This window comes from Petromyzon marinus, assembly GCF_048934315.1.
Source record: "Petromyzon marinus isolate PM22_M1 ecotype Great Lakes invasive population chromosome 77 unlocalized genomic scaffold, UKy_Petmar_22M1.pri1.0 chr77_unloc.4, whole genome shotgun sequence".
NCBI lineage: Eukaryota > Metazoa > Chordata > Hyperoartia > Petromyzontiformes > Petromyzontidae > Petromyzon > Petromyzon marinus.
The window spans coordinates 322,602-349,882 of record NW_027422624.1 but is presented as its reverse complement, the minus strand read 5'-3'; the positions used below and the strand labels follow the sequence as shown (position 1 = coordinate 349,882).

Below are 27,281 nucleotides of genomic sequence, written 5' to 3'. Positions count from 1 at the left end.
ACAGGTACACAGACGGTATATTTACACACACACAGGTACACAGACGGTATATATATACACACACACACACAGGTACACACACACAGGTACACACAGGTACTCACACAGGTACACACATGTACACACACTCACAGGTACACACACAGGTACTCACACAGGTACACACACACAGGTACACACACACAGGTACACACAAGTACACACAACAACTGCCATTCCCCGCTAAGTGGCGGTGACGTCACCACGACGCTTGTGCCAGGCCATGTGCACCTTGACGCCACGTGAAGTGTCGAACGCCCGCTGGCAGGAGGTCACGGGGCAGACCCAGGTGCCACGGGTCGACTGACTGAGATGACTGGCTGATGCACCACCTGTGCCCCCTACTGTGCCAACCTGCTGTGCTTTAGCCACCCGGCGCTCCGCTCGTTGTTGTAAGCGTCGCTCCTCTGCCCTCCGGTGTTGTTGGAGGGCGACTGCCTCCAACTGCCCAGTAGCGTCCTTCACGAGCCTCCTCCACAAAGGCCGATCTTGACACCGCTGGTACCGGTCATCGGCAAGTCCACTCAGCTCCACGTCCTCCTGTACCACATCACTCCATCTCTTCTCTAGCCCGTGCCGCGCCCGTTTAGCCTCCTCGATCCGGCCGAACAAAAGCTGTTTCGGCATGCGGTGGCTGGGCATGCGGGCTACATGACCCAGCCAACGCAGCCTTGCCCGCCGGAGCTCACCGATGGGACCTTGTCCAGATCTTTCAAGGATTTGTGAGCTCCTCACACAATCCAGCCTGGTTAAACCCAGGATGGATCGTAGGCAGGCTAGCCTGTTTCTCACCGGCGAAGATGTTCCATTAGGGGGGTCCATGTTTCGCAAGCGTAGAGAAGGGAGGGAATGACCATGGCCGAGAAGACCTGAAGCTTAGTGCGGAACGACAGACCGGGTAGCTTCCACACAGCGTTACACAATCGATGAAAAGATATTGCCGCTCAACTGATTCGGAGACCTCTGTTATTAAACCGGAGCCGGTCATAAGCACACTGCCCAGGTATAGGAAACTCTCCACTCTCTCCACAACTGCCCCATCACCGATTGGGAGTTGAGGGGGTGGAGTGTCCGATGGTACCCAGGCAGGTGCTTAGTTTTGGTGGGGCTGATGGTAAGGCCCCATCTCTTAGTGGCACGCTCCAGTCTCAGCAGCAGCGTCTCCAACTCCTCCTCTGAATGAGCAGCTATTACCAAATCATCGGCATACATAACGTGGTTGAGCAATAGGGAGCCATCCCTTGACCGCACCCGAGCATCGATCAGCCTCACATTATATCTGTACCAAATGGAGATTCCCCCGGCACAGCTATTGAAGGCTTCACGACCTACGTGGTCAAAATAGATGTTAAATAATCTGGGAGCCAGAGGACATCCCTGCCGCACCCCAAGGTGTACGGGGAATGGCTTTGACTCCCACCCACGTAGTTTTTACCCGGGCCCGCTCACCATGATGAAGGTCCTTAATGATCGTGAGCAGAGGGTCAGGTACTCCAAAAGCACGAAGAACAACCCAGAGCCCAGGCCTACTGATGGTATCATAGACCTTGACCAGGTTCGCGAACACGAGGCAGATCTGAAACACGGTAGGACCAATACCTCCCCCGTTGCCGATCATTGTTTTAACGACGTGGGCTCACACGAAATTGACTTTTCCAAGACGGAGGTAACTCTGCAAACCCACCGGCTATCATCAGACATTTGTTCATGAAGCCATCCAGATGTACGAACACAGACACGCAACTTCAACCGAGAAGATGGGTACAAGCTGAGCAATCGTTGGAAGGACGTTATCAACCAGGTAAAAGTCTTAACCGACTGCGATGTTTCCATCCTACCTGCCAACGTCAGCTGTTATTTACGACTCTCTCTGTGTGTGTCTCTCTCTGTCTGTGCATCTCTCTCACCATGTGTGTGTCTCTCTCTCTCTGTGCATCTCTCTCACCATGTGTGTCTCTCTCTCTCTCTCTGTGCATCTCTCTCACCATGTGTGTCTCTCTCTCTCTCTCTGTGCATCTCTCTCACCATGTGTGTCTCTCTCTGTGCATCTCTCTTACCATGTGTGTGTCTCTCTGTGCATCTCTCTCACCGTGTGTGTGTCCCTTGCTCTTAGGGGGTTTTTACCGGCAGGAACCTCCTGGTTTACTACACCACCACCACCAGCCCACAGGGGATTATTATTGTGTCCGTCCGTCGTGCATACACAAATGGGAGCGGTGGGGCTGGGTGGGGAGGGGGCGGTGGGGAGGGGCTTGGTGGGGAGGGAGGGGCTAGGTGGGGAGGGGAGGGTGGGGAGGGGCTGGGTGGGGAGGGGAGGGTGGGGAGGGGCTGGGTGGGTAGAGAGGGGCTGGGTGGGGAGGGGAGGGTGGGGAGGGGCAGGGGTGGGGAGGGGCTGGTCACCCCGTGGTGCCCTTATATGGACTGGAAGCCCAACCAGCATTCTCACAGGAGGCAGGGGATTAATTGTGTATGTCTGTGGATGTCTGTCCACGTGTGTCCGGACGTTCGGGTATTAAAAAAAAATGGTAGGGGTGGGGCTGGGTGGAGAGGGGATGGTGGGGAGGGGCTGGGTGGGGGCTGGGTGGGTAGGGGCTGCTCACCCCGGGGTGCCCCCCTTATAAAACTCGACCTTTAACCTACTCACTCCGGCTTGTGCCCCGCCCTCACAGGTCGGGGCACATTGTGCTAAACGCAGCACCACGTGGTGGTGGTGCCGCCATTGTTGTTGTTGTTGCTGACCCTGCCCACTGAACCCCAGCAACCCCAACGTTGTTGTTGTTGTTGTTGTTGACTCTGCCTACTGACCCAGCAACCCCAACGTTGTTGTTGTTGTTGACCTTGCCCACTGACCCAGCAACCCCAACGTTGTTGTTGTTGTTGTTGACCCTGCCCACTGACCCAGCAACCCCAACGTTGTTGTTGTTGTTGTTGACTCTGCCCACTGACCCAGCAACTCCAACGTTGTTGTTGTTGTTGTTGACTCTGCCCACTGACCCAGCAACCCCAACGTTGTTGTTGTTGACCCTGCCCACTGAACCCAGCAACCTCAACGTTGTTGTTGTTGTTGTTGACTCTGCCCACTGACCCAGCAACCCCAACGTTGTTGTTGTTGTTGTTGACTCTGCCCACTGACCCAGCAACCCCAACGTTGTTGTTGTTGTTGTTGACCCTGCCCACTGAACCCCAGCAACCCCAACGTTGTTGTTGTTGTTGTTGACTCTGCCTACTGACCCAGCAACCCCAACGTTGTTGTTGTTGTTGACCTTGCCCACTGACCCAGCAACCCCAACGTTGTTGTTGTTGTTGTTGACTCTGCCCCCTGACCCAGCAACCCCAACGTTGTTGTTGTTGACCCTGCCCACTGACCCAGCAACCCCAACGTTGTTGTTGTTGTTGACCTTGCCCACTGACCCAGCAACCCCAACGTTGTTGTTGTTGTTGTTGACTCTGCCCACTGACCCAGCAACCCCAACGTTGTTGTTGTTGACCCTGCCCACTGACCCAGCAACCTCAACGTTGTTGTTGTTGTTGTTGACCTTGCCCACTGACCCAGCAACCCCAACGTTCTTGCCACCGGCTCGCCTCCGCGGGGGAGAACGTGTCTCGTTCCTGTTCACCGGCTCGGTGGCTGGGCTGTCTTAACGTTGACCTGCTAATCCATACTCTTTGGTTCTATTGGGTAAAGTCACGTAGGTGAAAATGAAATAACAAAAAAATCACGACATTTCGGCCACAACAACACAAGCGGCCCTCATCAGGTGAAGGGACGAGACTGTCTGTCCTCCAGGCGTTTCGGCCACAACAACACAAGCGGCCCTCATCAGGTGAAGGGACCAGACTGTCTGTCCTCCAGACGTTTCGGCCACAACAACACAAGCGGCCCTCATCAGGTGAAGGGACAAGACTGTCTGTCCTCCAGACGTTTCGGCCACAACAACACAAGCGGCCCTCATCAGGTGAAGGGACGAGACTGTCTGTCCTCCAGACGTTTCGGCCACAACAACACAAGCGGCCCTCATCAGGTGAAGGGACGAGACTGTCTATCCTCCAGACGTTTCGGCCACAACAACACAAGCGGCCCTCATCAGGTGAAGGGACGAGACCGTCTGTCCTCCAGACGTTTCGGCCACAACAACACAAGCGGCCCTCATCAGGTGAAGGGACGAGACTGTCTGTCCTCCAGACGTTTCGGCCACAACAACACAAGCGGCCCTCATCAGGTGAAGGGACGAGACTGTCCTCCAGACGTTTCGGCCACAACAACACAAGCGGCCCTCATCAGGTGAAGGGACCAGACTGTCTGTCCTCCAGACGTTTCGGCCACAACAACACAAGCGGCCCTCATCAGGTGAAGGGACCAGACTGTCTGTCCTCCAGACGTTTCGGCCACAACAACACAAGCGGCCTTCATCAGGTGAAGGGACGAGACTGTCTGTCCTCCAGACAGTCTCGTCCCTTCACCTGATGAAGGCCGCTTTGTGGTGCTGTGGCCGAAACGTCGTGAGAATTTTATCGTTATTTTATTTTCACCTACGTGACTTTACCCAATAGAACCAAACAGTATGGATCCTAGCAGTCACGAAAGCTTTAAATCTAGACCTGCTAATCTCCCACATCCGCAGCCTCAAATCCCAGGGTTTACGGACAGACTCCTTCCCTGGCTCCGCCCACTTACCCTCTGCGTTGGGCCCACCAACAAAGATTCCCGCGTGAACTCTCCTCGCTAGCAGCCCTTTCTCCCACGCCGGCCTGCAGCCCTCCCCCGCTGTGTTTGTTTCACACCTGAAGGCGGTCGCCTGCCTTGCGCCCGTTATTTTTTTTCCGCCCGCGTGATGACCTTGCCGACAGAACCGAAGATTGTGGATTACCGCGGTCACGAAAGCTTCAGATCGAGATTGGGTGGTTCGAGGCCGGGACCTTTCCCGGCACACCGAGGAGTGAGGGATGCCCCTGTAGTTGTTGCAGTCTGTGCGGTCGCTCTTCTTAAAGAGGGGCGGGACCACCAGGGCATCCTTCCAATCCTGCGGAACCCGTCCAGTGGTCCAGACTGTTGTTATGATGTCATATAGGGCAGTCTGTGCACAAACGCCACCCTCCCTCAGCATTTCGCTTGGGAGATCATCTCTGCCCGCTGCCTTTCATGGTCTCAGACTCCGGATCGCCTTCAGTACTTCCTCAACAGATGGCACCTCAGCCAGCCACTCACAGGGGGTGACTTCATCCAATATTTGAGGCACCGCAGCCTCAGCAGGGCCATCCCCACTTTGTGCCACGATGTTTTCCTGGCTGAGGGATTCTCCCTCCCCCAGGACCTCACAGAAATGCTCAGCAAATCTCCAAACCTGTTCCTGGGGGTCGGAGATTGGATCACCGTTTTTTCCCCTAATGATGGTAATAGGTGTGGCGCTACAGGTTACTTTTTTGATGGAGTTAAATAGAGATTTGTGATCACGGGCCACTGAGGCAGACTCCATCTCCTCAGCAACCCGCGACCACAACCCATCCTTGCAGCGCCTCACGGCTCTCCGAACCTCCGAGCGAAGGCTGCGGTAAGCCTCCTCATTCTCTGACGTTGGATTCTGTAGCCGATGACAGTGGGCCTGTCGCTTTTTCTCAACCATCCTGAACACCTCTGTCATCCAGGGTGTCTGGGGAGGTCTGGACCGCGTACCCAAAGCAGCCATTGCAGCTGCATGAGTCACAGTCCTAAACCTCGCCCATTTACCCTCGACATCAGGAGGAGTCGGGGACGATGCCAATCCCAGCCGCAAGCGATGATGAAATTCTCGCTTGCAACTTTCATCAGATAACTGAGACCAGGCCACTTTAGGTTGGAATGGGGTCCTGGGTGTACACCCACACACGTACACACACGTGTACACACGCGTACACACACATGTACACACGCGTACACACACGCGTACACACACGTACACACACGTGTACACACGTGTACACACACACGTGCACACACGTACACACACGTACACACACACACGTGTACACACGTGTACACACACACAGTCCACACTCACTCTTGAGCACCGTCTTGATCTTGACAGACAGCGGCTGCACCGATCCCGGCTCCCTCACCCCCCCCTCGCCCACAGCCCCCTCGTCGCCCCCCTCGTCGCCCCCCCCCTCCTCCTCCTCCTCCTCCTCTTCCTCGGCCCCCACCCCCTCCTCCCCCCCCGCCGCCGCCCCCCCCTCCCCGCCGTCGCCGTGGAGACGGGGCGCCCGGGGCCGGTCGCCGCGGCGACGCCCCCTGCCTCCGGCGGCCGCCCCCCCGGCGTCGTCGAGGCGGTCGTCGAGGCGGTCGTCAAGGCGGTCGTCAAGGCGGTCGTCAAGGCGGTCGTCAAGGCGGTCGTCAAGGCGGGCGCGCTTGCGCGGGGGCGGCAGGCCGGCCTCCAGCAGGGCATCCACGTCCTCGTCCCCCCCCTCGTCCTCCTCCTCCTCGTCCTGAGGAGGTGAGGAAGTGGTGAGAGAGAGGAGGTGAGAGAGAGAGGAGGTGGTGAGAGAGAGGGGAGGGGAGAGGAGGTGAGAAGGGGGGCGGCAGGCCGGCCTCCAGCAGGGCATCCACGTCCACCTCGTCCTGAGGAGGTGTGAGAGGAGGTGACACAGTGACAACAACAACAACCGCCATTCGCCACTAAGTGGCGGTGACGTCACCACGACGCTTGTGACATCATAACAACGGTCTGGACCACTGGACGGGTTCCGCAGGATTGGAAGGATGCCCTGGTGGTCTCCCCCTCTTTAAGAAGGGGGACCGCACAGACTGTAACAACTACAGGGGCATCTCACTCCTCAGTGTGCCGGGAAAGGTCCTGGCAAGGATTATTCAACATCGCCTTGCCAGGCACGCTGAGGAGAGACTTGCGGAGCCCCAATGCGGTTTCAGGAAAGGGCGGTCCTGCACAGATGCCATATTTTCTGTCCGTCTGCTACAACAGAGGTGTAGGGAATTCCAGCAAGACCTACATCTCTGCTTTATTGACCTGGTCACGGCCTATGATACCATCAGTAGGCCTGGGCTCTGGGTCGTTCTTCGTGCTTTTGGAGTACCTGACCCTCTGCTCACGATCATTAAGGACCTTCATGATGGTGAGCGGGCCCGGATAAAACTACGTGGCCGGGAGTCAGAGCCATTCCCTGTACACCTTGGAGTGCGACAGGGATGTCCTCTGGCTCCCACATTATTTAACATCTATTTTGACCACGTAGTTCGTGAAGCCTTCAATAGCTGTACCGGGGGAATCTCCATATGGTACAGATATAATGGGAGGCTGATCGATGCCCGGGTGCGGTCAAGGGATGGCTCCCTATTGCTCAACCACGTTATGTATGCTGATGATTTGGTAATAGCTGCTCAGTCAGAGGAGGAGTTGGAGACGCTGCTGCTGAGATACAGTGACACACCCACGGTGACACACACACACACACGCAGTGACACACAACAACAACAACCGCCATTCGCCACTAAGTGGCGGTGACGTAACCACGACGCTTGTGCCAGGCTATGTGCACCCTGAGGCCACGTGAAGTGTCGAACGCCCGCTGGCAGGAGGTCACGGGGCAGACCCAGGTGCCACGGGTCGACTGACTGAGATGACTGGCTGATGCACCACTGTGCCCCCTACTGTGCCAACCTGCTGTGCTTTAGCCACCCGGCGCTCCGCTCGTTGTTCTGAGCGTCGCTCCTCCGTCCTCCGTTGTTGTTGGAGGGCGACTGCCTCCAACTGCCCAGTAGCATCCTTCACGAGCCTCCTCCACAGAGGCCGATCTTGACACCGCTGGTACCGGTCATCGGCAAGTCCACTCAGCTCCACGTCCTCCTGTACCACATCACTCCATCTCTTCTCTAGCCCGTGCCGCGCCCGCTTAGCCCCCTCAATCCGGCCAAACAAAAGCTGTTTCGGCATGCGGTGGCTGGGCATGCGGGCTACATGACCCAGCCATCGCAGCCTTGCCTGCCGGAGGAGCTCACCGATGGGACCCTGCCCAGATCCTTCAAGGATTTGTGAGCTCCTCACACAATCCAGTCTGGTTAAACCCAGGATGGATCGTAGGCAGGCCAGCCTAAATGTTTCTAACCGGCGAAGATGTTCCATTAGGGGGGTCCACGTTTCGCAAGCGTAGAGAAGGGAGGGAATGACCGTGGCCGAGAAGACCTGAAGCTTAGTGCGGAGCGACAGACCAGGTAGCTTCCACACAGCGTTACGCAACCGATGAAAAGATATTGCCGCTCGACTGATTCGGAGTGAGACCTCTGCTGTTAAACTGGAGCCAGTCATAAGCACACTGCCCAGGTATGGGAAACTCTCCACTCTCTCCACAACTGCCCCATCACCGATTGGGAGTTGTGGGGGTGGAGTGTCCGATGGTACAAAATACCCAGGCAGGTGCTTAGTTTTGGTGGGGCTGATGGTAAGGCCCCACCTCTTAGTGGCACGCTCCAGTCTCAGCAGCAGCGTCTCCAACTCCTCCTCTGACTGAGCAGCTATTACCAAATCGGTGACACACACACACGGTGACACACACACACAGTGACACACACACACACGGTGACACACACACACGGTGACACACACACACACGGTGACACACACACACACGGTGACACACACACACACGGTGACACACACACACACAATGACACAACAACAACCGCCATTCGCCACCAAGTGGCGGTGACGTCACCACGACGCTTGTGCCAGCCCATGTGCACGTCGAGGCTATCACGTGAAGTGTCGAACGCCCGCTGGCAGGAGGTCACGGGGCAGACCCAGCAGGTGCCACGGGTCGACTGACTGAGATGACTGAGACGACTGGCCGATGCACCACCTGTGCCCCCCCTAACTGTGCCAACTTGCTGTTGCTGTATATATAAGCCTTCCTCCATTTTTTTGTTTAAACGAGTTTGCCATTCTCACACACAACAGGATGCCGGAGATGGGCCACAAAAAGTAATGAAACCCAAAACAAAGAGGATAAGGGAGGGAAATTACGATTGAGACTCGAGGGGAAATCTACAGGACTTCAAAGGGCCCCCCCCCCCCTTTTTAAGAGCACAGACAACCAGGTCGCCAAGAGCACAGGCGATTTCTAACGTAATTCTCCCTTTCGTTGCTCTCAATACAACGGTTAAAGTTCAGAACTTAGCGACAAATCCAGTCGACATCAAAGACTGTCCACACGCACTCACCACGATAACAAACAAAAAAGACGCCAGACTATAATCTCCCCGGTGGGTTATCGCTGCTCATACATGTCATATTAATGCTAATGTTAGTCACCGTAAATTCTACTACCTCTTGCCATCTGCGTGACCTTACAACAAACAAGGAACATGAATTCCAACAGTCGAGAAACTTAACTGAAACTTAGCTATACCTCTAAAACTCAGGACATCAAAAAAAAAATAACTCGAGTATAACAGCACGGATCCCCGGATACAGACGGGGGGGAGGGGGATGAAAGTTAATCAAATCCTAGGAAATACAGTGAGGGAAAAAAGTATTTGATCCCCTGCTGATTTTGTACGTTTGCCCACTGACAAAGAAATGATCAGTCTATAATTTTAATGGTAGGTCTATTTGAACAGTGAGAGACAGAATAACAACAAAATCCAGAAAAACGCATGTCAAAAATGTTATAAATTGATTTGCATTTTAATGAGGGAAATAAGTATTTGACCCTCTCTCAATCAGAAAGATTTCTGGCTCCCAGGTGTCTTTTATACAGGTAACGAGCTGAGATTAGGAGCACACTCTTAAAGGGAGTGCTCCTAATCTCAGCTTGTTACCTGTATAAAAGACACCTGTCCACAGAAGCAATAAATCAATAAGATTCCAAACTCTCCACCATGGCCAAGACCAAAGAGCTCTCCAAGGACATCAGGGACAAGATTGTAGAACTACACAAGGCTGGAATGGGCTACAAAACCATTGCCAAGCAGCTTGGTGAGAAGGTGACAACAGTTGGTGCGATTGTTCGCAAATGGAAGAAACACAAAAGAACTGTCAATCTCCCTCGGCCTGGGGCTCCATGCAAGATCTCACCTCGTGGAGTTTCAATGATCATGAAAACAGTGAGGAATCAGCCCAGAACTACACGGGAGGATCTTGTCAATGATCTCAAGGCAGCTGGGACCATAGTCACCAAGAAAACAATTGGTAACACACTACGCCGTGAAGGACTGAAATCCTGCAGCGCCCGCAAGGTCCCCCCTGCTCAAGAAAGCACATACACATGCCCGTCTGAAGTTTGCCAATGGACATCTGAATGATTCAGAGGACAACTGGGTGAAAGTGTTGTGGTCAGATGAGACCAAAATGGAGCTCTTTGGCATCAACTCAACTCGCCGTCTTCGTTGGTTCTTTCGGTAAAGTCACGTAGAATGAGAATAAAATAAAATAACACAATAAAATTCTCACGACGTTTCGGCCACAACGCAAGCGGCCGTCTTCAGGTGAAAGGTACAGACCTGTCGGGACGACAGAGCTTCAATGAACGATGTTAAGATTTGTAACGTCTTTTTAAGCTGGTTGGGAGAAGTGAGGCACCTTGACAAGGGGGTTTACATATCAAATAGCTGAGGGATTAGCTTGTGACTGGTCACAGGAATGGCTATGTTAAAGTCAAAACCTACACATCCACAGAGGCAACTAGTAATTTAGCATTGAAATAGCTAAGGGATTGGCTTGTGACTGGTCACAGAAATAGATGTTAAAGTAAAGGCCTACACATCCACAGAGCTTCAATGAACGCTGTTAAGATTCGTAGCGACTTTAAGCTGGTTGGGAGAAGTGAGGCACCTTGACAAAGTTTCAATGATCATCGAAAATCTGAAACATTCTGCGTGTAAGTGTACGACACTCGGTCCGGCGGACTGAGTGCAACTGCGTTGTCAGAGCGTGTGTCCGCCAACCGATGGCGTCTAAGTTCAACAGCCTGACTCTCTCTAAATCATTCTTGAAATTAACATTTGTCGAATGTCACCCCGGGCTGAAAATCCTGGCTCCGCCCCTGGGCGTGGAGCTAGTGTGGAAGGGGGCGTGGAGCTAGTCTGGGGGTGGAGCTAGTGTGGGAGGGGGGGTGGAGCTTGTCGAGGGGGCGGAGCCAGTGCGGGAGTGGGAACAAAGCTAGTGTGGGAGTGTGGGCGGAGCTAGTGTGGGAGTGAGGGTGGAGCTAGTGTGGGAGTGTGGGCGGAGCCAGTGTGGGAGTGTGGGCGGAGCTAGTGTGGGAGTGAGGGTGGAGCTAGTGTGGGAGTGGGGGCGGAGCTAGTGTGGGAGTAAGGGCGGAGCTAGTTTGGTAGTGGGGGCGGAGCTAGTGTGGGAGTGGGGGCGGAGCAAGTGCGGCCTGAAAATCCTGGCTCCGCCCCTGCTCCCCGGCCGCCTTTGCCTTCCAGCAGCGACAGCAGCGACAAGAATTTGCACACGCAGGCAAAGGGCATCTCCTCTTCAAAAATAAAAAAACACTACGATGGAAACCACTGCGACAACATAGCTCGAGTCACGTACAAGAACCGTGACTGCGGGTGGCACACGGTACCAAACTGCGGGGCAAAATAAACGTTTGACCTCAAAAGCATCACCGACACACCCTCTAGCGCGAGGCAAAAGCGCGTCACGCTGGGCGGCAAGGGCAGGGGGGGGGGGGGGGAGAGGGCTCGACCGGACAGGGGGCACCCGGCCGCCCCCCCCCCCCCCCCACGCCTCCTTCCAGATTAATTAGTGCAGAGGGTGAGAATTGTTGGCGTAGCCCAGTGAGCCACGCGGCTCTTGAACCGGGTGTTGCAACCGCAACGAGCGAAAAGCACAACAACAACAACAACAAAAACCATCTTAATTGTGACCCTGCGCATGTGCAAACAGAAAATCCAGGATAACAAAAAAAAACCATCGAAACATTCCTGATGGCGGGATGGCTCCAGCAAGGGGCGACCGGGAACCATGCCTTGACGCAAACTCACAAAACAAAGATCCCCCGTGTAGCCTGTAACAGACTGTAGGGGCAAGTGCCGTTAGCGAGCAGCACCCTATGAAGGCCGGTAACGGAACACGAGGGGGTGGGTGGCCAGCGCCACGCCCGGCCGCCTTTGTCTCCCCCAGTGGCGATGTTTACTTACACACCGCGCCAGGTACTCATTTTGAGGCTGAGTCGACCTAGGTGGAGGCCTGGGACCGGTTAAGATAATCGTCGCCGATGGTGTTGGCCGTGAGCGGGAATCGAACCCGTGTCGCCGGGTTCATAGCGCAGCGTGGCGCTAACCGCTGCTACACCACCGCTCTATCACACACGGACACACACACACATACACACACACACGGACACACGTACAACCCCCACCACCCACGCCCCCCTACACCCCGCAACACAGAGGGAGACCAAAAAAAGTCCTTTGTGAGAAGGCGAGCCAGAGGAAGAAATCTTGGCACTTCTAGATTTGAAGCTCTTTGGTTCTATTCGGTAAAGTCACCACGTAGGTAAAAAAATTAAATAAAAAACAACATAAATCACCAGGACGTTTCGGCCACAACACAAGCGAACCTTCATCAGGTGAAGGGACCGGACTGTCTCGAGGACAGCGCTGGAGTGAAACGCAGAGCCAAGCTTAAGACCGCGACCTTTAAGCTGTGTGAGAGGGATTAGGGTGCCTTGACAAAGGAATTAGCGTAAAAAAATTGTAGCATTTGATCGGCGGACTTAGCATGGTGAAAGGTGCAGCTCAGTGAATGGCACCGGCAGTGCAACACCCCCGCCTGTGCAGCGAAAGTTTGGGGTACCACTACTTGAAAAGATATGCTGTACCAATGAAAATCAGTTTAACGTTTGGTTCGATTTAGAACATCTTTCCAATGGTTGCTTAATTTGAAAACCATCCTCTCGGTTGAAATTGTGCACTGCGTTTGTAGATCTGAATTGCCTCGCGAACAAATCTCTGATTAAACACGGGCAACACGCACATTGCATCGCGGCTGCCAGCCAGCCAGCGGCGACCGACCACCGAAGACGCTCGACCCCCGAAAGATAACGGCCGGCAACCTGAGGGGCTGCTTGGACCACCGGAAGAGCTCGGGCCGAACTGGCCAACGGAAGCCGAGCCACCGGCTTCGGCACAAGGGCGCAAAGCGCCGAGCAACCGCCCCGGGCCAGCATCTCGGGGAACCAGCTGCGCGCACGCGCAATCGGCACCGCCGGGGCAGAGGGCGCTCCGCCAAGCGCCGCCGGCGGACGCCGTGCCGACTCGTCCGGCCGCCGGCGGAACCGAACTCCGGGCAGCCCGGGCGAAAGGAGGGGGGCCCAGCTACACTGCAACGCAGCGCCCGGCGTCTGCCTGACGCGGAGAGTTTGGTCGAGGGCGCACCCCCACTCGACCCCCATGCCGACACCCCGCTCAGCACGCGCGCACGAGTCGTTGGCAAGAAGAACTCACGATGGGTGCGTCGGGCATCAAGCGACAACGAGGAACGAGGCTGCCCACTGGGTCACGGGGAAGACGTCGTTTGGAAAAGTATTTTAGGAGCCACGGGTTTCTCTTTGAATTGCACAAATATCGTCAACGAATCCATCGGTGAAAACGCAACGTTCAGGAACCCGGGTTACGAATCCACACGCTCACGGGGAGAATATCGTGTCGAAATCTTTCTTTTGATCACGGAATCCGCCCGTGAATTTGTTGGAAAACCCCAGCCAATTAATGAGCATTTGCCCGAAGCAGGCATACTGCCACACACCATGGTTTCAACATTTCGTTAAATTATGTAATCTTATAGGAATAGGTTTTACCCTTTTAACTGGCACAAAAACTGACACCTTTATTCAAGGCATCATGTTTGCAATAACCACAACACAAGCAGTCAAAATGCAAACAAAAAAGACAACTCTGATAATAATATGCACTGTCCTTGAATTTGATTGGTCCACACCCGAGACAGTCCTTAATTCAAGGACAGTGCATATTATTATCAGAGTTGTCTTTTTTGTTTGCATTTTGACTGCTTGTGTTGTGGTTATTGCAAACATGATGCCTTGAATAAAGGTGTCAGTTTTTGTGCCAGTTAAAAGGGTAAAACCTATTCCTATATCTTGTTACTGGCAAAGGAGGTCTCATTACGTAATCTTGCCCATGAATTCATTGCCGTATAAGTCTTGCCTTCGGGATATGTTTCTTTAGTGCCCCCGTATGAATGTCGCTGCATGAAGTTTTAAGGACTTTTTATTCCTGTTTGCCGCATATGCTCGCGTTACTCTGAGGAAGTCATCAGTTGTTCCGTTACCCAGTGAACAAACGTGATCGTTGAGGGTTAAATGTATGGATCAATGAGGGGACCATCTCCTGGAGTACTGTGTTGACAATTTCAAGCATAAGAATTCGCACATTAGTGTGTTAAGGTTTTGTTCAGAAATTAAAATTGCTTAACACAGAAGTGTCTGAGTGGTTCCTTCCCAAGTTCATGCGTAATAATCTTAATAATAAGAACTGTATCCTGCGGATGAGATTTTAATTTGGAGGCCTGACATAACACACTAATACATAATCAGTAAATGTTAAAGCGAGAATAATTGTATTATACCGATTGATAATACAAACCTAGACAACGAAGCCGAGCTTAATCTAGCATACTTACAGCACACCTGCATAACTTCGTAAAATTGTCTTATCCCGATTGATGATACGACCCAGGGCAACGAAGCTAAGCCTAATTATCATAACTGTCCACAATAGCATACTCGCATACATTCACATAAATTAATGTTAAATCTCTAATTAACATAATTTCGGCCATTTACGCATGTTTAAACCAAATTTTCATTTAATTTTTTTTATTTTTCATTAAAATTTTCATACCCGGCATATACAACACTGTGCTTTAGCCACCAAGCGCTCCGCTCGTTGTTCTGAGCGTCGCTCCTCCGCCCTCCATTGTTGTTGGAGGGCGACTGCCTCCAACTGGCCGGCAGCGTCCTTCACGAGCCTCCTCCACAGAGGCCGATCTTGACACCGCTGGTACCGGTCATCGGCAAGTCCACTCAGCTCCACGTCCCCCGGTACCACATCACTCCATCTCTTCTCTAGCCCGTGCCGCGCCCGTTTAGCCCCCTCAATCCGGCCGAACAAAAGCTGTCTGGGCATGCGGTGGCTGGGCATGCGGGCTACATGACCCAGCCAATGCAGCCTTGCCTGTCGGAAGAGCTCACCATGGGACCTTGCCCAGATCTTTCTAGGATTTGTGAAGTCCTCACACAATCCAGCCTGGTTAAACCCAGGATGGCTTGTAGGAAGGCCAGCCTAAATGTTTCCAATCTACAAAGATGCTCCATTAAGGGGGTCCACGTTTCGCAAGCGTAGAGAAGGGAGGGAATGACCGTGGCCGAGAAGACTTGAAGCTTAGTGCGGAGCGACAGACCAGGTAGCTTCCACACAGCGTTACGCAACCGATGAAAAGATATTGCCGCTCGACTGATTCGGAGTGAGACCTCTGCCGTTAGACCGGAGCCGGTCATAAGCACACTGCCCAGGTATGGGAAACTCTCCACTCTCTCCACAACTGCCCCATGACCGATTGGGAGTTGTGGGGGTAGAGTGTCCGATGGTACAAAATACCCAGGCAGGTGCTTAGTTTTGGTGGGGCTGATGGTAAGGCCCAACTCTTAGTGGCACGCTCCAGTCTCAGCAGCAGCGTCTCCAACTCCTCCTCTGAGTGAGCTGCAATTACCAGATCATCGGCATACATAACGTGGTTGACCAATAGGGAGCCATCCCTTGACCGCACCCGGGCATCGATCAGCCTCCCATTGTATCTGTACCAGATGGAAATTCCTCTGGTACAGCCATCAAAGGCTTCACAAACTACGTGGTCGAAAAAGATGTTAAATAATGTGGGAGCCAGAGGACATCCCTGTCGCACTCCAAGGTGAACAGGGAATGGCTCCGACTCCTGGCCACGTAGTTTTACCCGGGCCCGCTCACCATCATGAAGGTCCTTAATGATCGTGAATAGTGGGTCAGGGACTCCGAAAGCACGAAGAACAACCCAGAGCCCAGGCCTACTGATGATATCATAGGCCTTGACCAGGTCAATAAAGCAGAGATGTAGGTCTTCATCGCAGGCGATGATTAAATTCTCGCTTGCAACTTTCATCAGCTAGCTGAGACCAGGCCACCATAGGTTTGAATGGGGTCCTGGGTGTTCACTCACCACCAGAGTCGAAGAATGGCAGGCGCATCTTACAGATGACAAGTCTATGGTCACACACGGTGATACACCCACACACGGTAACACACACACCACCACCACCATCTCCATCACCGCCACCACCACCACCTCCATCACCACCACCACCACCACCACCTCCATCAACACCACCACCTCCATCACCACCACCACCACCTCCATCAACACCACCACCTCCATCAACACCACCACCTCCATCACCACCACCACCACCACCTCCACCACCTCCATCATCACCACCACCACCACCACCTCCATCACCACCACCACCTCCAACACCACCTCCATCACCACCTCCATCACCACCTCCAACACCACCACCACCACCACCTCCATCACCACCACCATCACCACCACCACCACCATCACCACCACCACCACCACCATCACCACCACCACCAACGTGCTCATCATCACCTCCACGCCGCCAAGGTGGTTGGGCGAGTCGTCTCCACCTCCTCTCCCTCCGCCTCCGCCGCCTCCTCGTCGTCCACCGCCTCCTCCTCCTCGTCGCCCGCCACCTCCACTACCTCCTCCCCCGTTGTCGGTCTCGTCTCTCGCCGTCGCCATGTCGTCCAGGACAGCAAACACCACGTCCTCCTTCACCTCCTCCTCCTCCTCGTCCTCGTCGCCCCCCCCGTCCACCGCCATCCCGCCGCCCTCCTCGCCGCCGTCGTCCGCCGTCACCTCCTCCACCTCCTCCACCTCTTCCCCGTCGCCCCCCACGAGCCCCAGCGGCACGGTGCGGGCGTCTCCGACGAGGTGGACCACTCTCCGTGTCCCCCCACCACCGCCTCCACCGCCTCCTCCTCCTCCTCCTCCTCCGCCTCCTCCGCCTCCTCCTCCTCCTCCGCCTCCTCGTCGCGAGTCGGCCGCGCTCAGCCGCACCGTGACGCGGCGCAGGGCGCCGGGGTCCAGCGCGAAGCGCGGGGTGGGGCGCGCGTGACGGCCTGCCGATGGTGCCGCCCACGGTGCCGATGGTGCCGCCCACGGTGCCGATGGTGCCGCCCACGGTGCCGCCCACGGTGCCGCCGATGACGACGCCGATGACGCCGATGACGACGCCGATGACGACGCCGATGACAGCGGAGGGGGCGGCAGCGGCAGCGGCAGCGGCGGATGCACGGAAGGAGGAGGAGGTGGTGGTGGTGGTGGTGGAGAGGTGACGGGTTGAAGAGGTGCGGGCGGAGCTGCTGGTGCTGCTGCTGATGGTGCTGCTGCTGCTGATGGTGCTGCTGATGCTGCTGCTGATGGTGCTGCTGCTACTGCTGATGGTGCTGATGCTACTGATGCTGCTGATGCTGCTGCTGATGCTGCTGCTACCACTGATGCTGCTGCTGCTGATGGTGCTGATACTGCTGACGGTGCTGCTGCTGCTGATGCTGCTGCTGCGACTGCTGATGGTGCTGCTACTGCTGCTGCTGCTACTGCTGACGCCGCCGCCGACGATGATTTGTCACGGGGACAGGCGAGACCTGACGGAGGCTGCCGCGGGCTCGGCATGACTGCCGTCGAGGGGGGTTTGGGCGACCAGTGGCGGCTGGGGGGAGGATGACGATGTTGTGTTGTTGTTGTTGTGTTGTGGTGTTGTGGTGTTGTTGTTGTGTTGTTGTGGTGTTGTGGTGTTGTTGTGTTGTGGTGTTGTGGTGTTGTTGTGGTGTTGTGTTGTGTTTGACGATAGCGGGCGACTGTAGTAGACGCGGTGTAGTAGGGTGACTATGATGGGTGAATGTAGGTGGGCGACTGTAGTAGATTCGGTGTAGTAGGGGTGACTATGATGGGTGAATGTAGAAGGGCGACTGTAGTAGATTCGGTGTAGTGGGGGTGACTATGATGGGTGAATGTAGGTGGGTGACTGTAGTAGATTCGGTGTAGTAGGGTGACTAAGATGGGTGAATGTAGGTGGGTGACTGTAGTAGATTCGGTGTAGTAGGGGTGACTATGATGGGTGAATGTAGGTGGGCGACTGTAGTAGATTCGGTGTAGTAGGGTGACTAAGATGGGTGAATGTAGGTGGGCGACTGTAGTAGACACGGTGTAGTAGGGGTGACTATGATGGGTGAATGTAGAAGGGCGACTGTAGTAGACACGGTGTAGTGGGGTGACTATGATGGGTGAATGTAGGTGGGCGACTGTAGTAGACACGGTGTAGTAGGGTGACTATGATGGGTGAATGTAGGTGGGCGACTGTAGTAGATTCGGTGTAGTGGGGGTGACTATGATGGGTGAATGTAGGTGGGCGACTGTAGTAGACGCGGTGGAGTAGGGTGACTATGATGGGTGAATGTAGGGTGGGCGACTGTAGTAGATTCGGTGTAGTGGGGGTGACTATGATGGGTGAATGTAGGTGGGCGACTGTAGTAGACACGGTGTAGTAGGGTGACTATGATGGGTGAATGTAGGTGGGCGACTGTAGTAGATTCGGTGTAGTAGGGTGACTATGATGGGTGAATGTAGGTGGGCGACTGTAGTAGATTCGGTGTAGTGGGGTGACTATGAGGGGTGAATGTAGGTGGGCGACTGTAGTAGACGCGGTGGAGTAGGGTGACTATGATGGGTGAACGTAGGTGGGCGACTGTAGTAGATTCGGTGTAGTGGGGTGACTATGTCTCTCCCCTCTCTCTCCCACGTCTCTCCCCTGTCTATCAGTCTCTCCCACTCTCTCAGTCTCTTCAGCTCTCTCCCTTCTCCACTCACTCTCTCTCCCCTCTCTCACTCTCTCCCCTCTCTCACTCTCTCCCCTCTCCCCACTCTCTCCCCACTCTCTCTCCTCTCCCCTCTCTCCCCTCTCTCTCCCCACTCTCTCTCCCCACCCTCTCTCTCTCCCCACCCTCTCTCTCTCCCCTCTCTCTCTCCTCTCTCCCCACTCTCTCTCCCCACTCTCCCTCCCCTCTCTCTCCCCTCTCTCTCTCTCTCCTCTCTCTCACTCTCACTCACTCTCCCTCCCCACTCTCTCCCCTCTCTCTCTTCCACTCTCCTTCCCTCACTCTCTCTCCCCACTCTCTCCCCCCTCTCCCCACTCTCTCCCCACTCTCCCCTCTCTCTCCCCTCTCTCTCCCCTCTCCCCACTCTCCCCTCTCTCTCCCCTCTCCTCTCTCTCCCCACTCTCTCCCCTCTCCCCACTCTCTCCCCACTCTCCCCGCTCTCTCCCCGCTCTCCCCACTCTCTCCCCTCTCTCCCCACTCTCCCCTCTCTCTCCCCACTCCCCCACTCTCCCCACTCTCCCCTCTCTCTCCCCTCTCCCCACTCTCCCCTCTCTCTCCCCACTCCCCACTCTCCCCACTCTCCCCCCTCTCTCCACTCTCCCCACTCTCTCCCCTCTCCCCACTCTCTCCCCTCTCCCCCCTCTCTCTCCCCACTCTCCCCACTCTCCCCTCTCTCTCCCCGCTCTCTCCCCTCTCTCTCCCGACTCTCCCCGCTCTCTCCCCGCTCTCTCTCCGGCACTGCGGCGAGCGTGCGTGGGGTGGAAAGGTTCAGCGGCGCTGGGTTCGGCGGCGCAGGCCCTCGGCTTCGCGCTCTGCGCCGCTAAAACCTGCGCCGGGAACGCTCCACCGGTGTCGCCTCCCTGTTGCGGCTACCGCCAATACCACCACCACCACCACCGCCAACTAACTATCACCACTAACTAACTACCACCACCACTAACTAACTACCACCACCACCACCACGAACTACCACCACCAACTAACTACCACCACCAACTGATTACCACCACCACCACTAACTACCACCACCACCACCAACTACCACCAACTACCACCATCAACTAACTACCAACTAACTACCAACTAACTACTACCACCACAAACTACCACCACCACCAACTACCACCACCAACTATCTACCAGCACTAACTACCAACACCACTAACTAACTACCACCACCACCAACTATCACCACTAACTACCACCACCACTAACTACCACCACCACTAACTACCACCACCACTAACTACCACCACCACTAACTACCACTACTAACTACCACCAGCAACTGACTACCACCACCACCACCACCAACTACCACCACTACCAACTAACTACCAACTAACTACTACCACCACAAACTACCACCACCACCACCACCAACTACCACCACCAACTATCTACCACCACTAACTACCACCACCACTAACTAACTACCACCACCACCACGAACTACCACCACCAACTAACTACCACCACCAACTGATTACCACCACCACCACTAACTACCACCACCACCACCGCCAACTATCACCACTAACTACTACCACCACCAACTAACTACCACCACCAAACTGACTAACTACTACCACCACGAACTAACTACCACCACGATTAACTACCACCACCACGAACTGACTAACTAACTACTATCACCACAAACAAACTAACTACCACCACCACGAACTAACTAACTACCACGATTAACTAACTACCACCACCACAAACTAACTACCACCACCACGAACTAACTACCACCACCACGAACTAACCACCACCACAAACTAACTACCACCACGATTAACTAACTACCACCACCACAAACTAACTAACTACCACAACCACAAACTAACTAACTACCACAACCACCACCACTAACTACCACCACCACGAACTAACCACCACCACAAACTAACTACTACCACCACTAACTACCACAACGATTAACTAACCTCCACCACGATTAACCAACTACCACCACCACGAACTAAATAACTAACTACCACCACGAACAAACTAACTACCACAACCACCACTAACCACCACCACTAACTAACCACCACCACGATTAACTAACTGACTACCACCACAAACTAACTAACTACTACCACCACTAACTACCACAACGATTAACTAACTACCACCACGATTAACCAACTACCACCACCACGAACTAAATAACTAACTACCACGATTAACTACCACAACCACAAACTAACTACCACAACCACAAACTAACTAACTACCACAACCACCAACACTAACTACCACCACCACGAACTAACTACCACCACGATTAACTAACTACCACCACGATTAACTACCACCACCACGAACTAAATAACTACCACAACCACCACTAACTACCACCACCAACTAACCACCACCACCACCACGATTAACTAACTGACTACCACCACGACGGCGGCGACGATGGCGGCGGCGGCGGGCGCTGGCACGGCTGCGGTGAAGACGGCGGCGGTGCAGGAGTGGAGGCTGAACACATTGCTCATTTCGATGACACGGGCGGACGACAATGTTGTGGGATCCACACCGACCCGTGGAAATTGAAATAACAACAATGTAGCATCAGCCCGGAAGCGCGGGGTGGGTGTGCGCGGTGGGTGGACGAGGTGCTGGGTGGACGAGGTGCTGGGTGGACGAGGTGCTGGGTGGACGGGGTGCTGGGTGGACGAGGTGCTGGGTGGACGAGGTGCTGGTGGACGAGGTGATGGCGGCGGTGGATGAGGTGATGGGTGGACGAGGTGCTGGGTGGACGAGGTGCTGGTGGACGAGGTGATGGGTGGGTGCTGGGTGGACGAGGTGCTGGGTGGACGAGGTGCTGCTGCTGCTTCTACTGCTGCTACTGCTGCTAATACTACTACTACTGCTGCTGCTATTACTACTTCTACTGCTGCTACTGCTGCTGCTACTACTGCTGTTACTACTGCTGCTGCTACTACTGCTACTGCTACTACTGCTGCTGCTACTACTGCTAATACTACTACTGCTGCTACTACTGCTACTACTACTACTTCTACTGCTACTACTACTTCTACTGCTACTACTACTTCTACTGCTACTACTACCACTGCTGCTACTGCTGCTAATACTACGTCTACTGCTACTACTACTATCTCTGCTGCTACCTCTGCTGCTGCTGCTGCTGCCGGTTCTGCCGCCGCCGCCGCCGCTGCTGCCTCCGCCGCTGGTGATGGCAGCGGTGGCTGGGAATCTGGAGGGGGCAAACAACAGCACGGAACGTTCAGGCGCTCACCGCCAAAACTGCAGCTCCCGCCGCCGGCCTTCGCGACCCCGAAAGCCTGCGCTTCCGACCCGCGGCAGAAGGAAATCCGAGGAGCCATGAAGCTCTACGTACACAGATGTCCAGCGAAGGTGGTGGTGGTGGTGGTGGGGGTGGGGATGGGGGTGGGGCACACGGGGTAAGACGGTGACAACAGCAATCGCACAACAGTAGCAGCAGGCACCCCGGCGCTTGTGCCAGGCTAGGTGCACCACGTTGAGGGCATCGCGGGAAGTGTCGAAACGCCCGCCGGAAGGAGGCCGCGGGGCCACGGGTCGGCTGAGATGAGTGGCCGATGCAACACCACCTGTGCCCCCTGCTGTGCCAGGCTAGGTGCAGGAGGAGGTCACGGGACAGACCCAGCGGGTGCCACGGGTCGGCTGAGATGAGTGGCCGATGCAACACCACCTGTGCCCTCTGCTGTGCCAGGCTAGGTGCACCAGGAGGTCACGGGACAGACCCAGCAGGTGCCACGGGTCGACTGAGATGAGTGGCCGATGCACCAACACCTGTGCCCTCTACTGTGCCAGGCTAGGTGCAGGAGGTCACGGGACAGACCCAGCAGGTGCCACGGGTCGACTGACTGAGATGAGTGGCCGATGCACCACCTGTGCCCCCTGCTGTGCCAGGCTAGGTGCAGGAGGAGGTCACGGGACAGACCCAGCAGGTACCACGGGTCGACTGACTGAGATGACTGGCTGATGCACCACCTGTGCCCCCTACTGTGGCAACTCGCTGCGTTTTAGCCGCCCGGCGCTCCGCTCGTTGTTGTGAGCGTCGCCTCTCTGCCCTCCGTTGTTGTTGTTGACACCGCTGGTACCGGTCATCGGCAAGTCCACTCATCTCCACGTCCTCCTGTACCACGTCACTCCATCTCTTCTCTAGCCCATGCCGCGCCCGTTTAGCCCTTACGATCCGGCCGAACAAAAGCTGTTTTGGCATGCGGTGGCTGGGCATGCGGGCTACATGTACACACACACACAGTGTATACACACACACACACAGTGTATACACACACACACAGTGGATACACACACACAGTGTATACACACACACAGTGTACACACACACACAGTGTACACACACACACAGTGTACACACACACACAATGTATACACAGTGTACACACACAATGTATACACACAGTGCGCGCACACACAGTGCGCACAGTGTACACAGAGGGACACACAGTGTACACACACACACCGAGGGACACACACAGTGTACACACAGAACCAGAATGTGATTTATACTGCAGCTGGAGTAAATCCGATAAGCAACGAAGCTCTTCGTCACAGCCAAGCTACACCTTAACAGCCGTTCGATGCGACCCTACACCAACGCCACGCACACAAACAACAAAAGTTATTGCGCTAAAACCGTTTAAGAGGTGTTTGCTAAGGGCAAATGGTGAAGCAAATTTTGTTTTAAAATCGCCGTTGAGAGGCCTAGGCCTGACCTAGGCCTAACCTAGGCCTGACCTAGGCCTACCCTAGGCCTAGGTTAGCGTTCCTTGGCACAGAGATTTCAAATGCACGTTTTGTAACGGTAAAGTTACGCGCGCGTACTAATTGTTTGACACGCTTAGATGTGTTTGCTCAGGGGGAGGGGAGGGAAGTGTGGGTTTTGAGTAGAATAATAACGACGAGGATAATAAAACGATAAAGCGACGAGCACAAACTAACCTCGTGTCAGCCTGAACGCCTGATAGGCCGCGATGCGGCTTCACATTTCCCAGCACAGATAAGCGCAGGCCCCCATAGGATTGCATTGAGAGATGCGTTTGTATTTTCTACTACGGATAAGCACGGTCCTCATAGGATTGCATTGAGAAATGCGTTTGTATTTTCTACTACGGATTAGCACGGGCTCCATAGGATTGCATTGAGAAATGCGTTTGTATTTTCTACTAAGGATAAGCACGGGCCTCATAGGATTGCATTGAGAGATGCGTTTGTATTTTCTACTACGGATAAGCACGGTCCTCATAGGATTGCATTGAGAAATGCGTTTGTATTTTCTACTACGGATAAGCACGGTCCCCATAGGATTGCATTGAGAGATGCGTTTGTATTTTCTATTGCGGATAAGCACGGTCCTCGTAGGATTGCATTGAGAAATGCGTTTGTATTTTCTACTACGGATAAGCACGGTCCCCATAGGATTACATTGAGCGATGCGTTTGTATTTTCTACTACGGATAAGCACGGGCCCCATAGGATTGCATTGAGAAATGCGTTTGTATTTTCTACTACGGATAAGCACGGGCCCCATCGGATTGCATTGAGAAATGCGTTTGTATTTTTTACTACGGATTAGCACGGGCTCCATAGGATTGCATTGAGAAATGCGTTTGTATTTTCTACTACGGATAAGCAAGGTCTCCATAGGATTACATTGAGAGATGCGTTTGTATTTTCTACTACGGATAAGCAAGGTCCCCATAGGATTACATTGAGAGATGCCTTTGTATTTTCTACTACGGATAAGCACGGTCCTCATAGGATTGCATTGAGAAATGCGTTTGTATTTTCTACTACGGATTAGCACGGGCTCCATAGGATTGCATTGAGAAATGCGTTTGTATTTTCTACTAAGGATAAGCACGGGCCTCATAGGATTGCATTGAGAGATGCGTTTGTATTTTCTACTACGGATAAGCACGGTCCCCATAGGATTACATTGAGCGATGCGTTTGTATTTTCTACTACGGATAAGCACGGGCCCCATAGGATTGCATTGAGAAATGCGTTTGTATTTTCTACTACGGATAAGCACGGGCCCCATCGGATTGCATTGAGAAATGCGTTTGTATTTTTTACTACGGATTAGCACGGGCTCCATAGGATTGCATTGAGAAATGCGTTTGTATTTTCTACTACGGATAAGCAAGGTCTCCATAGGATTACATTGAGAGATGCGTTTGTATTTTCTACTACGGATAAGCAAGGTCCCCATAGGATTACATTGAGAGATGCCTTTGTATTTTCTACTACGGATAAGCACGGTCCTCATAGGATTGCATTGAGAAATGCGTTTGTATTTTCTACTACGGATTAGCACGGGCTCCATAGGATTGCATTGAGAAATGCGTTTGTATTTTCTACTAAGGATAAGCACGGGCCTCATAGGATTGCATTGAGAGATGCGTTTGTATTTTCTACTACGGATAAGCACGGTCCTCATAGGATTGCATTGAGAAATGCGTTTGTATTTTCTACTACGGATAAGCACGGTCCCCATAGGATTGCATTGAGAGATGCGTTTGTATTTTCTATTGCGGATAAGCACGGTCCTCGTAGGATTGCATTGAGAAATGCGTTTGTATTTTCTACTACGGATAAGCACGGTCCCCATAGGATTACATTGAGCGATGCGTTTGTATTTTCTACTACGGATAAGCACGGGCCCCATAGGATTGCATTGAGAAATGCGTTTGTATTTTCTACTACGGATAAGCACGGGCCCCATCGGATTGCATTGAGAAATGCGTTTGTATTTTTTACTACGGATTAGCACGGGCTCCATAGGATTGCATTGAGAAATGCGTTTGTATTTTCTACTACGGATAAGCAAGGTCTCCATAGGATTACATTGAGAGATGCGTTTGTATTTTCTACTACGGATAAGCAAGGTCCCCATAGGATTACATTGAGAGATGCCTTTGTATTTTCTACTACGGATAAGCAATGGCCCCATAGGATTGCATTGAGAGATGCGTTTGTATTTTCTACTACGGATAAGCACGGGCCCCATAGGGTTGCATTGAGAAATGCGTTTGTATTTTATACTACGGATAAACACGGTCCCCATAGGATTACATTGAGAGATGCGTTTGTATTTTCTACTACGGATAAGCACGGTTCTCATAGGATTGCATTGAGAAATGCGTTTGTATTTTATACTACGGATAAACACGGTCCCCATAGGATTACATTGAGAGATGCGTTTGTATTTTCTACTACGAATAAGCAATGGCCCCATAGGATTGCATTGAGAAATGCGTTTGTATTTTCTACTACGGATAAGCACGGGCCCCATAGGATTGCATTGAGAAATGCGTTTGTATTTTCTACTACGGATAAACACGGTCCCCATAGGATTACATTGAGAGATAGGTTTGTATTTTCTACTACGGATAAGCACTGGCCCCATAGGATTGCATTGAGAAATGCGTTTGTATTTTCTACTAAGGATAAGCACGGGTCCCATAGGATTGCATTGAGAGATGCGTTTGCATTTTCTACTACAGATAAGCACGGGCCCCATAGGATTGCATAGGGAAATGCGTTTGCATTTTCTACTACGGATAAGCACGGGCCCCATAGGATTGCATTGAGAAGTGGGTTTATATTTTGATTTCAAGCTTTCGTGACTGCAGTAATTCATATTCTTGGTTCTTTCGGTAAAGTCACGTTGAAGGGAAACAATAAAATAATTTAAAAAAATATATATAAAACAATAAGATTCTCACGACGTTTCGACTGCAACACCACAATCAGTCATCATCAGGTGTGAAAACCAACGGCAAGACACATCTGAAAGAAGTGGCCGTTTGTATTTATTTATTTTTAAGCGTCAGCACCACGGATAGCGATTTGACAGTTTGTTTAGATGGACGAGTCCATCCATCTTCTTTGGTTCTTTCGGTAAAGTCACCACCACGTAGAATGAGAATAAAATAATAAATTGATGAAATAAAATAACACAATGAAATTCTCACGACGTTTCGGGCCACAACACAAGCGGCCTTCATCAGGTTGAAGGGACGAGACTGTCTGTAACTACTGTCCTCCAGACAGTCTCGTCCCTTCACCTGCTGAAGGCCGCTTGTGTTGTGGCCGAAACGTCGTGAGAATTTTATCGTGTTATTTTATTTTATCAATTTATTATTTTACTCTCATTCTACGTGGTGGTGACTTTACCGAAAGAACCAAAGAAGATGAATCCTTGCAGTCACGAAAGCTTCAAATCGAAATTTAGTCACCCTTT

At 53.2% G+C, this 27,281-nt stretch overlaps 1 protein-coding gene and 1 long non-coding RNA gene across 2 annotated transcripts in view; both read right to left on the bottom strand.

Moving 5' to 3' along the window:
* LOC116937241 (uncharacterized) overlaps positions 1-19,024 on the bottom strand; it is a gene marked incomplete at its 3' end in the record, with an annotated part of 141,891 nt that extends 122,867 nt beyond the window's left edge. Inside the window, exons 1-3 of the mRNA XM_076058639.1 lie at positions 16,698-19,024; positions 6,235-6,498; positions 6,075-6,153 (exon numbers count right to left, since the gene is read on the bottom strand). Coding sequence (XP_075914754.1) covers positions 6,075-6,153; positions 6,235-6,498; positions 16,698-17,783 — 1,429 coding nt within the window. The remainder of the gene's footprint in view (positions 1-6,074; positions 6,154-6,234; positions 6,499-16,697) is intronic.
* A 653-nt stretch (positions 19,025-19,677) lies between these two features.
* On the bottom strand, positions 19,678-24,030 carry LOC142908243 (uncharacterized). The gene is made up of 3 exons (XR_012931660.1): positions 23,975-24,030; positions 20,304-22,220; positions 19,678-19,892 (listed from the first exon to the last, which is right to left on the bottom strand). It is a non-coding gene; the product is annotated as an uncharacterized LOC142908243 (long non-coding RNA).
* Between the last annotated feature and the right edge of the window lie 3,251 nt (positions 24,031-27,281).